We start from the raw sequence: 13683 nt of genomic DNA on the forward strand, positions 1-13683 counted from the left end.
ATTCTCAGCTTCAAACGCGCAGGAAACAGAATTTAATGCAATTAAGAGATGACTAGTAAGTAACAAACGCATAACCATTAAAGGAATCTGCAGATTGCAAATACCTAATTCTATAAAATAATTGCTATGGGGTCTGCCAAATGAGATTATTTCCTTATAACATGTTATATATTTATGGATTGCATTTTAAGTACGCATGAACCTGATTAAGAACTTATTTCATGATAATAATAATATTTATTTAGACATATTTTTACTTACAATCGCTTTAGCCATAGTAATGTTTGTATTTTCCTTACTAACCTTTTTAAAATTTTATTAGAAAATAATTATAGACACTCTACTATCTATACTTTATTTGAATCTTGGATAACTTTTGCATGGGAATGGATATTCTACCACGATTAATCTTATACAAAATTAATTTATCTTTATTGTTTCAGTCGCTGGGCAATCACGAGTTAGACAATGGAGTTTCTGGATTAACACCGTTCATAAAAAATGTGACATGCCCCGTCCTGGCTGCAAATCTTGACCTTAGCAAAGAAGCTGATTTGGCTGCTGAGTCCAATTTAATGAATTCAGTGATCTTTGACATAAATGGAACTAAAATTGGTATTATAGGATACCTCACACCGGATACAAAGGTTTTAGCTATAAGAAATAATGTTGAATACATCGAAGAGGTTAAAGCTATAAGAGAAGAAGTGAAAAACCTAAAAAAAGAAGGAGTTAAAATATTTATTGCTCTGGGACATTCTGGTTTTACTAAGGATCTCCAAATTGCTAAAGAGGTTGAAGATATTGATCTAGTTATTGGAGGCCATACGAATACTTTTCTTTGGAATGGTCAAGTCCCTGATATAGAAGAACCTCAGGGACCGTACCCAACGCTTGTCAAACAAGCATCTGGTAGAGTAGTTCCCGCAGTACAAGCTTACGCTTACACGAAATATTTAGGCAAACTACAAATAACATTCAACGCAGATGGAGAAATTACAAAATTTGATGGTAATCCAATTCTTTTAAACCACCTAATTCCCGAAGATCCTGATGTTTTGGAAATAGTCAATCGATATCGGGGTGATGTTATGAAAATATCTGAAGTAGTTATAGGAAACACATCCGTCATTTTGGACGCTAGAATGTGTCGCTTACAGGAATGCAATATAGGCAATTTGATATGTGACGCTATGATTTACAAATATGTTACGTTATATAAGGGAGAAGGATGGACGGATGCTCCAATAGCTATCATACAAGGAGGTGGTATCAGAGCATCTGTAGCTCATTTAAATATGCCCTGTAATGTAACTAAAGGCGAATTAATAACAGTCATGCCTTTTGATGGCAGCATGGCGAAAGTGACAATAAACGGCAGCGGTATACTGACCATGCTTGAACATGCTGTTGCCAGTTATAATACTATACGAGCACCAGGGCAGTTTTTGCAAATATCAGGCTTAAAAGTTGTGTACGATTTCAAAATGCCATCAGGAAAACGAGTCCAGGACGTTTACGTGCGATGTGGAATGTGCGAAATTCCTTCATTTGCACCACTGAATAAAACGCAAAAATATAATATATTGATGCCATCGTTTATATCCCTCGGTGGTGATGGATTCTACGTGTTTAACGATTTACCATCAGTGTCGTTGAAGTACGATGAGCTAGAATCCACAGAAGAATATTTGAGAACTCACAGCCCTGTTTATCCAGCCGAAGAAGGGCGTATAGTGATTAAAAATATGGATAAATTAGCCAGTTTTGCTTGCCATGCAAAATCGTCACTTATCGTTACATTTACAGTGCCATTTATAGCTATTTTGCAGTTATATAGAAATAATTGAATTAACTACCTATATATTAAGTATCAAATAAATCAATGCTTTATATGAAATACATTATAAATTAAGTTTAGTTTTATATTCTAAATTAAGTCAGTATTATAAATTATGTATAATAGCTAACAGATTGTACAATGAAAAAACTTGTTAGTATGTAGTAGTTTCTATTGTGATATGTATAAAGTTTATTGCAAATATACAAAAGTTACGTGTTAAGATTAAATACAATTGGTTTATTTTATAAGCTAATATTCAAGTGCAATAATATTTTTTACCTACAACATAATCACATTTTAAATGACCCATGTATCTTGTTACAGTCTCTTGGAAACCACGAGTTCGACAACGGTGTGAGTGGATTAACACCGTTTATAGAAAATTTAACGTGCCCTATAGTTGCCGCGAATCTCATTTTGGACAAAGTTCCTGAATTAGCTCAAACAGAAAAGCTCAAGAAGTCCGTCGTTCTTAACGTAAATGATAAGAAAATAGGTATAGTGGGATATTTGACACCAGATACAAAAGTATTAGCAGTCAAGAACGATGTAGAGTATATTGAAGAGGTTGAAGCACTTAATATAGAAGTAAAAAGATTGCAAAGCCAGGGAATTAAAATCATTATAGCACTAGGTCATTCAGGATACTTAAAAGATTTGGAAATTGCGAAAAAGGTAGAAGGCGTGGATCTGGTTATTGGGGGTCACACAAACACTTTTCTATGGAACGGAACCAGCCCTGACTCGGAACACTCACAAGGCCCTTACCCTACATACGTGACTCAAGCCTCGGGCAGAAGCGTGCCAGTAGTCCAAGCATATGCGTACACAAAGTATTTAGGAAGACTGCATATGATATTCGACGAAGACGGAGAAATAGCTTCTCTAGATGGAGAACCTATATTACTTAACCAAGATATACCTCAAGATCCAAACGTTTTACATATTATAGAAAAATATAGAGCGGGCATTTTGAACTCTACCGAAGAAATACTTGGAAATACGTCCGTAATCCTTGATGGTCAATCATGCATGATTAAAGAATGTAATCTGGGTAACATGATAACCGATGCTATGGTATTCCAGTATGCAACGAATTACCGAGGCGAGCACTGGACTGATGCTCCTATCGCTATCATGCAAGGCGGCGGCATTAGGTCATCTGTAGCACACGCGATAATGCCTTCGAATATAACCAAAGGTGACTTGTTGGCGATAATGCCATTCGACGGTAGTTTGGTTACAGTCACAATGAACGGTTCAGTACTCTTACAAATGCTAGAACATTCTGTTGCCAAGTATGACACTATAGATCATCCCGGAGAATTTTTGCAGTTTTCGGGCTTAAAAGTAACATTCAATCTGAAGAAACAACCTTCCTCAAGAGTGGTCAATGCTGAAGCTAGATGCTGGGCCTGTAATATACCATCGTACTCTAAGGTTACGAGTAAAGATGTTTATAAAGTGTTAATGCCCAGCTTTATGGCTAACGGCGGAGATGGATACAGTATGTTCAAAAACCTGCCAACGACAGTATTAGATTATAATGAACTTGCATCTACCCAGTATTATGTGCGTCGCCATAGTCCAATTTATCCTCACGTTGAGGGAAGAATCGTATTACTTGAAGAAGATATAGAGAAAGACTCGTCGTCCATACTAAGGCTATCGTTGCCCGTGTTGCTCATCTCAATGTTTAGCTTAGCTATTGTATAAAGTTAACTTATGAATAATTATTAAGCATTTGTTAATATTTTGACAGTATTATGAAATAAAAAAGAACAAGTCCTATTTAAAAAAATATTTTTACAAATCAAAAACTAATAAAGATTTTTTACAATAATTATGGTGCTATTATTTCCTAAATAAAAAATAAGTTCCGCTAAATGATAGATCTGCTAGTATATTATAATAAAGTAGTGGTAGCTACACATTATCTACTTATAATATTGAAGCTTAATAAAAACGTAACACTAAGTTTCCCTTTCAGTCTCTTGGAAACCACGAATTTGATGAAGCAATTGAAGGGCTCATACCGTTCATCAGAAACGTCACCACACCGGTCTTGGCAGCTAACCTCATCTTAAACAAAGTTCCTGAACTACAAAATGAAAGTAATCTACACAGATCTATTATAATAATAAAAAATGGCGTAAAAATAGGTATTATAGGATATCTGACACCACAAACCAAATACCTAGTATTCAAAAATGATGTTGAATACGAAGACGAAGTAATCGCTTTAAAAAGAGAAGTAAAACAGCTAAAACATAAAGGTGTCAATATTCTTATAGCGTTAGGACATTCCGGATTCGAAGAAGACTTAATAATAGCAAAAGAAGTTGAAGACATCGACTTAGTGATTGGAGGGCATTCTAATACATTCCTTTGGAACGATATAGTGACCGACGAAATAACAGAGCCTATCTCAGGGCCGTACCCGACTGTCGTGCGCCAAGCGTCAGGACGGTTAGTGCGCGTTGTACAGGCTTATGCATACACAAAGTATTTGGGAAAACTGCATTTAATATTCGATTCCGACGGCGAAATAATCGAATGCGATGGGACACCGTTGTTATTAGACCAAGAAGTACCTAGGGATCCAGAATTAATGAAAATTGTTAACAAGTATCGCGTTGAGGTAGAACGCATAAGCAACGAAGTGGTCGGGTCATCCCAAGTATTTCTAGATGGTAAAACTTGCCGCTTACAAGAATGCAACTTAGGAGACCTTATAACAACAGCTATGCTTAATTACACTCAAGAGAATCATCTATCTAATGTAAACATAGCCATAATTGCAGGGGGAAGAATAAGATCATCAATCAGCCATCCACAAACACCATTTAGTTTAACAAGAGGAGAATGGATGACTGTCCTGCCCTTTTCAGACGTTTTGACAATTGTCACTATGAACGGAAGTACGTTGAGAGAAGGTTTAGAACATTCTGTGTCGGAATGGAATCCTGTGGATAGCAAAGGTCAGTTCCTACAATTTTCTGGTATAGAAGTAGTTTATGATTTAGAAAAACCTCCGGGCTCGCGTGTAGTCAAAGCTAAAGCTGTGTGTTCAAACTGCGGGCAGTTCAAACCGGTCGATGTAAAAGATTATTATGAATACGAAGTTTTAATGCCAAGTTTTCTAGCGCAAAGGGGGGATGGATTCACGATGTTCGATGGTCTACCAGACTGGCCACTAACTTACAATGAGCTAGAATGCGTATTATATTACGTGAACAAATACAGCCCGATAAACCAAACCAGAAATGGACGAATAACTTTGTTGAATGAAGACAAAGCAAGAAAGAGGTTTTCTTATGACGCTCGCAACGCACCATCTTCTTCAATACGCGTTTTTAATACCAAAGCGAAGTATGTCGTTTGGGTGGCTGCATTGTTATTGATACGAAATATTTAGGTCAATTATATAGTATTTTCATTAGTTTTAGTAAATATACGTAGGTACAAAGTACAAGCATCGCAGTATAAATCTTATACAGAGTGGCTAGACACTATAAACATTGTTATATAGTTAATTGTAGATACATATTATTACTGTTAATATATTAACCAAATTCTTTGAATAAGTATACGTTTTTATTGTTTTTATTTTAAAGGACGTTAATTTGAGTATAAATATGATAGATGAACTAAGTAAAATTGTTCGCATTATTTATTTTATCCATACTATATATTTGTCTCCTTATTATGGGGACTATAAACTCATGTAGTCTTTGCAAGAACTTTATAAATACATCTATATTACCAAAGCAAAGAGAAATAAAAGACAATATATACAATAATAGAATTTAATTAAAATATCAAACGTTTACAAACAAGACATAATGATTTCCATTAAAGAACTAGATTACAAAGTAAAAAGATTGAGTATTAATCATATAATATGTAAAAGACGATATAAAAAGCAAGCTTATAAAATAATTATTGATTAATTATATTCAGATGCAAGCGGAATAATATTGGCCTTGTAATAAATTCCGTTTTTTTTAAATAAACTGTTTTTAGTAGGTAACATTGCCATAGATATCTAAGATTTTGTGGCACTAAATAAAACATGTATTCCAATATGAAATCACGCAAAATAATTCGAAAAACTATTCATATGCTACCACGATAAGAATATTGACATTCCGTCTAAATTTAAACTGACTTCAGGTGACTAGGTGATTCCTTAACAAAAACTAAGCAATTACTAAAAGCATAAACAATGGACTGAATAGTTATAAAATTGACCAATGTGCAGAAAGAGACGACCGAACGTCCAATATGTTACTGACGTAATTGTAATAAAGACGCGTTTGTATACATTATTCCTGTAAGATCAGAACCAATCAAGATGCAACCGAATAAGGCAGGTTTGATAATTTTGTCTCTTTCACACTTTTTCGCCTATTCAATTGATGGCTGGATAAAAATCAATTGTGTCTTTGTATTGAGTTACAAACATAAATTATAGTGTAAAGTTAGTGCGAGTTAATGCTGTCCAGAATTTTGGATATATTTTATCAAGCTGTTGCACATATTCACTTAAAAATATTCATTAAAATCAACACAAATCAAGGCACATCGAATACTATAGTTATACCTTTTCGTAACTTTCCGATTCTCTTATCTCAAAATATATAATTTAAGCAATATAAAACACTAATTTGTGATATAGCAATAAGTTTACTATTTTACAAGTTACTAATTAAAAAAATATTTCTAAACAAACGATTTTACGAAGAAAACATATTTGGATTTATCATAACCCATAGCTATTTTAATTTGAAAATCTAAAATTTTTTTTAGATAAGAAATTGAGAAAGAAAGATCACGATATGACATTATAATAATTCTAAAATAGTACGTACTTAAAATAATACGGTCTTAATACTTAACAATGGTTTGATGAAAATAAAATACGAAAATTTAATCCAAACTTTGGAAGCACGCTGTTAGGAACAATTTTGTTAATTTCAACATTCAAACTTACTAATAAACACTTTGTACCAATTATTAACCTAAAAAATATTTCGACCATTGGTTTCAACTCAAACTCTAGTATTATAGTGACATAACGTATAATAATGAGTAATTCCGTCTAAGAATTACATTAAATATAAAAGGAAAAACTTAAAGGCCAACGCGATTACATCGATTTTTTATCTTTATAAAACAGTTGAACTATCTTGCTATTTTTAATGCTGTTTTATAATACGCTATAAACAACCGTTGTTAATAAATTATCCCAATGTCAATCTTCAATCCGATTCCGAGAAGGAACCAATCAAAATAACTCATTTGCAAGTATGTCAAAATGCTTTATTCTGATTGGTCAAGTCTCGAGATCGCTTGAAACAAGCGATTGGGATCGTTCACTGAAATTGCAGTTATTCGAGCTTGTCAAGAGATAATATTTATAATTAAATCTCGTGAAAGATTAGTTAATTACAGGGCAATACAATTGTTGGTAGGAAAAATAGATTCTAAATATTTTTGTTAGGGTAACGGGTATGTCGCAGCTAATAAACATAAATTTCAAATTGCGTTTCGAAACGTAGCGTTAATTGTAAAACAAATTGGTTGAAAAATGTGATTGTAACATTAATACTTTAGCATTAATATATTAACTGTATCGTTATATGGATACATCAATATGAACCGTAACCTGGTATCTATAAAGTCAGCTTTCGCTATGCTACAGCATACAAAGTTTATACCCATATCAATATGTACCACCCGTCTTCAATAAATAACCGTTCGGTTTTTGGTTGAGTTTTTTTTATTTCCCACACGCACCCATTTAAGTTGGCCCTTTGCAAATAATTTTAATTCTTTGTATCAACTACTAATAAATGATAAAATCTAATAGAATCGCCAATAAACATTTATAAAACATATAAATTGTCTTTAAGACTAATTAAATCTACTGTAATCCTTATAGTAATAATACAATGTTAAAATATTTATCAAAAGTTTAAAATAAAATCCTTGCAGTCTTACTGAATAGCTAAGTCATTTCAATGATTAATAATTTTGGATGGATTACAATCACTTATAAAATATTCAAGCATTTATAGATTTAATTAGGTGCCGCTCCAACACTTAATGTATGTCAAACACACAAGTTAAATGGCCACAACGAATATTGTAGCTTCATTTTTTTTTATATGGTGACAGCAAATACCATACTGCACCTGATAGTAAGTGGAATGGGATTCAATAGAATAAAGACTGACGGGAGATTATTACCCCTCGGCAGTCGACACAATTATGCCGGCTGGAACCGGATATGCACAGGCGGATCCCGGAACGCGACACACTTACGCGAGCCACTATGGCTGGTTTTAACACTTTGGGTACAGTGGTTGCTATCCGGGCGGGTAATATATATAAAAAAATATATATACTTGGACAGTTGCTATAAATTACTTTGTTTATCAATTTATTTGAAGCAACAATTAATTTCGTAATAACTGTGGAAAAGCCAAATATTGTCAGATCGTTGCCGCCATTTTGTGTTGTGTTCAACGCATCGCCGACTTGGTACGCGCGGCGCGGCGCGTTATAGCACCATCATCTTATTAAATATGAATTAATAACATGTTATGATATGTATTAACATTAAAATTTGAGTGCTAATAATCTTTTCAATGATCCATAATATTATAAGTACATTCTAAAAGGTAAATATATATTAGGATATTTAGAAAATCAATATGTGTAATCATTTAGACAACAAATAAATTATTAAGAGATTCAAAAGCGATAATAAAATGATTTGAAATATCTGTTTTGTTACTACCTTCCTCCAGTTCCAAAATAATAAAGTTGTTAATATTGGTTGTCTTAACAAAATTTAAATTTGGTTTGGCACAGAATAAAACAGACGTAAACTAACATTTGGGCGGGATGGCACTCCAAGGCACTAAGTTACCGTATCCGAAAGGGACCAAGCCTTCAAATATGGCGCAGCATTGTTTCAGAGTCTCTTGACAGTCTGCCAACTCAGCACACGGAGCGTAAGGCTCCAACAACTCAGCCAGCGCACAAAGCGGTTTGAACAACTCCATCGCTGTTGATTCATCACCTTTCTGTAGATTCTCAATTGTGGTCCTTCTTAGAAGCTGGTCTTTCATTTTTCGTATGTGTGCTGGTAAATTAGCTGACCTTAATCCAAAATATGTGGGCCAGTTGTTGACACACGCTTCACAAGAACAAATGAATTTGTATTGAAACTTCAAGCCTTGTTGTCTACTTAAACGATCTTCGAGAGCATGGTGGTATCTGAAATTGTAAAGCATGTTTTAAAAATATTTTATATATTGATATTGCAACCGTAAATGCATCATTTGCACTATATGAACCATTTATTTTTCTACACACATAAAAACAAAACAAAAAAAAAGTATAAAAAGAAAAAAACACACACACCATCCTAATAATAATGAATCCTTGTTCTAAAACGAACAGGAAATATATATGATGATAAGTGAATGATGAATGCACTTTACTGTATATTGTATCAATAGTGATAAAAAACACTCAACATTTTATTTATACTAATATATTATAGTTACAAAGTTTGGTTGTTTGAATGTGTTTATCTCAGGAACAAATAAACCGATTTTGAAAATTCTTTCAATAATAGGAAGTTACATTATACTCCTGAGTGCCATAGGTTTTGTACCCAAGGAAATATTTATCTCAGATAAACTTATCATGCGGCTTTCCACTGTTACTGTTTATGAGCAGTTGTTATGCATACAGCCAGTATTGTTTTGTTTCATACATTTTTTATTTATACTTCAACACCAGTACAATATAAATAGTAAAAAAATGAGATAGAACTAAAAACAGCAGATTTTACATTATATTGATTAACAAATTACTCACCCATAATTGTCCAATATTTGCATTCCCTTTTTTATAGGTCTAAGTGCAAATAAAACCTTCTCAGTGGAACCCAGCTTAGTAGCTCTCGTAACATTTGGTGCACATGAATGATTTATTAGACTGTGGAATGCATATGGTGCACTAGCTATGTTGTATTCTTTAACATAAATGCCTTCACCGTTTTGTATATTGGAAGCAATCCCATGCATGTTTGTGGGACTTGTCATGCAATGGTGAAGTAGTGTGCCAGCAACACACCTCCTTACATTTTCTGTGTCTTCTCCACCATCAACCTTCATAAAATCAGTGCTCTCAGACAAAAAGTATAAAAACACAGCAGCAGTCACAGATTTTTGGAAAATATCTGATGGAGATCTCTTATCCACATTTGAACTGAGCATGTGTATTGATGTATAATATTTGGAATCATATACCCATTTGTCATCTACCTTAACAAGTCCTTGGTTCTCTGTATTTTCATTGGCTTCAGCTTCTCGTATGGTTTTGAGGAGGCTATTCCAATCTGAGTGGTCTGTACGAGCCTTGATCGCCGTCCTTAAACCCAGTAATTCCAATTTTGTGAAATCCATATGAACTAAGGTTGCCATTAATGAACACTCAACTTTATGATATTCTTTCCAAGCCTTCTGTTTACATTCATCACTGCAATATAGCACAAAGCAGCATGTCTCACATGGCATCAAATTTAAACTCATGGACAGGCAATAGTTGCAGAAAAACAAGAACTGACTTTTGAGCAGCAGGGCAAAATATGGTTGTTCACGGGCCAGTACTTCTCCTACTTTAATATCTTCTTTGGCAACAACATGGCGACCCAGTTCCTTTGAATGGACCACTTTTAATTTTGAACTTGCACATATATACTTCTCATCTGTTGGGCCCTTTAATGCAAGTAATTCTTGAATTTTCTGTGCATTATTATTATTACCTTTTTTACTCACAGAACTTTTACATTCTGCTATCCTTTTATTCAATTTTCCCTTAAGGTTATCTGGATGTTTCATTGAAAAAACTTTTTCAATATCTTTAATACACTCATCATATTTTTTTAGAGTGAAAAAAACTGCTGATCGGTTTGATAAGGCTAGAGCATAGTTATCAGAATCCAATGGAGCATGGAGTAATGATAAATTATAATACTGCCAAGCTTGATATTTGTCTGTCTTGTGCAAGTTCTTGTTTCCCCTTTGGAAATATTGGTTGCCAAGGTTACGATAATGAGTAGACACTTTATGACATTTCTTAACTTCCAGCACTTTAGGAAACAATTTCAGACTTTTGATGGTATCATATACATACAAACCTCTATCTGCATTGGTTGTTAATGTCATCAACTTTTTGGATACTTCATATATTTTCCCGCTTTCATTCAGTTTGGCTATAATGCCTTCGTAGCACGAATCAATACTCATTTTGAGGTTAGTGGTTGGAAAATTATTGATTTCCTTTAGTCAGCAACAGTCTACAGTGCAAGTGACAGTATCGTAGCAATGTCTCACTTTGCAACACCTTTTATTGTCGCCAACTTGGGATGTGAAATGGTATTTGTTATAGAACAAAGGTTGAAAGCCCAAAATATTGGATTGGACAAATCGGACAGAGGTAAGCCACTAATGCGTCTGAAAATAGATATATTACGGAAGGTTAGTGTTTACTGTAGGTAGTTAAAAAGTTACAATATTAACGTTACAGTACTCACTGATGTGGTGACAGTCCTCTTGCACCCAAAGCTTCTGGACGAGCTATTTATACCGCAGCCGGTCGCAGCGCACGCAGTCATCAAGCAACTGATCCAAGATATATCAGCTACGTCAATTATGAAACTCGACGACTACTCAATGAGCAAGCTTTGGGATCTAATGACCATGATATTCAAATGGCAATTAGCTGTGGCCACAACACAAAACATCTTTGACATTACCCGGCGACATCTAAAAAGTGTAGCCACATTGATGCCTCAATATTTCCCAAAATACATTATTGAACAAGCGATGAGACGATTTGAAAATTTGGCACAACGCTTCACGGACGACGACTATAAATGCCTTAATAACACCATGATACTGTGGTTCTCAGAATATCACACAAAAATTTCTGTACTCTTGAGACTTGGTCTACAAAATAAGGATGGCACGTTTTGCTTACCGGCAACCATTCCGCCAAACATTTTGAAAAATTTAGGAGAAAATATTTATAAATATGATAATAAGAAAAATCCAATCGATAAATATGAGAGTTCTTGTGCCGACAGCAGTGAAATAAATTGCCTTTTAGCGTCCATAGAAAATATAGTAACAAAAAGTAAAATTCAATTACAATTGCCTATCGAGTTCGGAAAAAGCGACTCAAAGAAGAAAACCTTAGATATAGCAAAAGACATTCATTTCGAAAGTATTGATACTAATGTAAAGACTAAAAACCAGGATCTTACATTTATTCCAAACATTCCGAAATCAACTCAAGAGGATCTCTTAGAAATGTTAGATGATATCAATTTGTAATTATGCTTAGTATAAAACTCATGCCTCGTTTTAAAATACGGAAAACACAGGATTTCATATTTTTGTGGCAACACTAAAAATAATTTGTCGTCATTTCAAACAACCATAGTCTATGGTGGGGTATTTCTTCGAACACTTATCTAGCGTATTGCGATAATAGCGAGGCACAGCATGACGCGCGGGTCCCTAATGTTCATAGATCCATAAATTATTTCTTAGAATGTAATCAACAAAACTACTGTACCTACTTAGTTTAAATAAACAGTATGTACATATTAAGGGGTTTTTAATATTTTTTCTGTTAGAATTCCCTAAGAAAATACAATCCTTGCGATTTACGATATTTATGTACTAACTAAATTAATGAGCCCAAAAATGAATTTTATATTTTTAAAATATTTAACTAAGTATATATAACTTATGTAGGTGCTTACATAAGGCCAAGCTTTTGTCCCCGAAGGGACTGGCATAGATATTTCAACGTTCTATTTTTAAGTTAATCATATTTTTTTTTTAAATAAGTAATTTGCTCGATTTGTAGGAGAATCGAACCCAAAACCTTGTCGATTTCTAAAGTTGATACTAGCTAGTTCTCCCAGCAATATATTGCACATGAACTTCCAGATGAGTGTACAAATTACAGTAACGGCTTGAAGATAGATTTAAATTAGCAATAAAACTTGCAGAAGTTGACTTCCGCAAGCGACATTTGCCCTGTAAACAATCACTGCAAGGTGACTTGTATGTAATGACTAAATATTGCCGCTAGTGTAAATGCATCTGCAAGGACTTGCTAGTCTAAACTTGGCTTTACGTTGTAATATCTAATTACCAAGGAAGCGAAGTCAGCGGGTTACAACTTACAATGTCTCCTTGTAATCGAGAATTACCGTCTTTGAAAGATAAAAATATCGTTTTCTAGACAAAATAACATTGAATGAGTTATTTCTTTTTTTTTATTGCTATCAATTATCAAAGGCAGACAAGGAAGATCAATATAACGAGGGGCGTAAAAAAAACGTTCCCCAAATTTGTAATTCGGGTTATACTATAATTGGGGAGTTCCGGTAACTATATGCACGGTAATATGGTGAAATCATCATCATCATCTCAGCCACAGGAAGTCCACTGCTGAACATAGGCCTCCCCCAAGGATCTCCACGTCGACCTGTTGGAAGCGGCCTGCATCCAGCGACTTCCTGCGACCTTAGCCAGGTCGTCCGTCAACCTTGTAGGCGGGCGTCCGACATTCCTCTTGCCTGTACGTGGCCTCCACTCTAGAACCTTTCGACCCCAACGGCCATCGGTTCTTCGAGCTATACGCCCGGCCCACTGCCACTTCAACTTGCTAATCCTATGGGCTATGTCGGTAACCTTTGTTCTCCTACGGATCTCCTCATTTCTGATTCGATCTCGTAG

General features: G+C 34.5%; 3 protein-coding genes across 3 annotated transcripts in view; 2 read left to right on the forward strand and 1 right to left on the reverse strand.

The window, feature by feature from the left end:
• Positions 1–7614, forward strand: part of LOC115446696 — a 46006-nt gene extending 38392 nt beyond the window's left edge. The window contains exons 5-7 of the mRNA XM_030173472.2: positions 444–1628; positions 2168–3133; positions 3834–7614. Of these exons, the coding sequence (XP_030029332.2) occupies positions 444–1628; positions 2168–3133; positions 3834–5261 (3579 nt within the window). The 3' untranslated portion in view covers positions 5262–7614. The remainder of the gene's footprint in view (positions 1–443; positions 1629–2167; positions 3134–3833) is intronic.
• LOC115446694 (SET and MYND domain-containing protein 4) lies at positions 5639–11263 on the reverse strand. Its single transcript, XM_030173469.2, has 2 exons — positions 9743–11263; positions 5639–9133 (listed from the first exon to the last, which is right to left on the reverse strand). The coding sequence occupies exons 1-2, from the start codon at positions 11173–11175 to the stop codon at positions 8743–8745; spliced, it is 1824 nt and encodes a 607-aa protein (XP_030029329.1). The 5' UTR covers positions 11176–11263; the 3' UTR covers positions 5639–8742.
• On the forward strand, positions 11254–13426 carry LOC115446695 (protein OSCP1). The gene is made up of 2 exons (XM_030173470.2): positions 11254–11365; positions 11456–13426. The coding sequence occupies exons 1-2, from the start codon at positions 11254–11256 to the stop codon at positions 12262–12264; spliced, it is 921 nt and encodes a 306-aa protein (XP_030029330.1). The 3' UTR covers positions 12265–13426.
• The last annotated feature ends 257 nt before the right edge of the window (positions 13427–13683 follow it).

This window comes from Manduca sexta, chromosome 10 (genome assembly GCF_014839805.1).
Source record: "Manduca sexta isolate Smith_Timp_Sample1 chromosome 10, JHU_Msex_v1.0, whole genome shotgun sequence".
NCBI lineage: Eukaryota > Metazoa > Arthropoda > Insecta > Lepidoptera > Sphingidae > Manduca > Manduca sexta.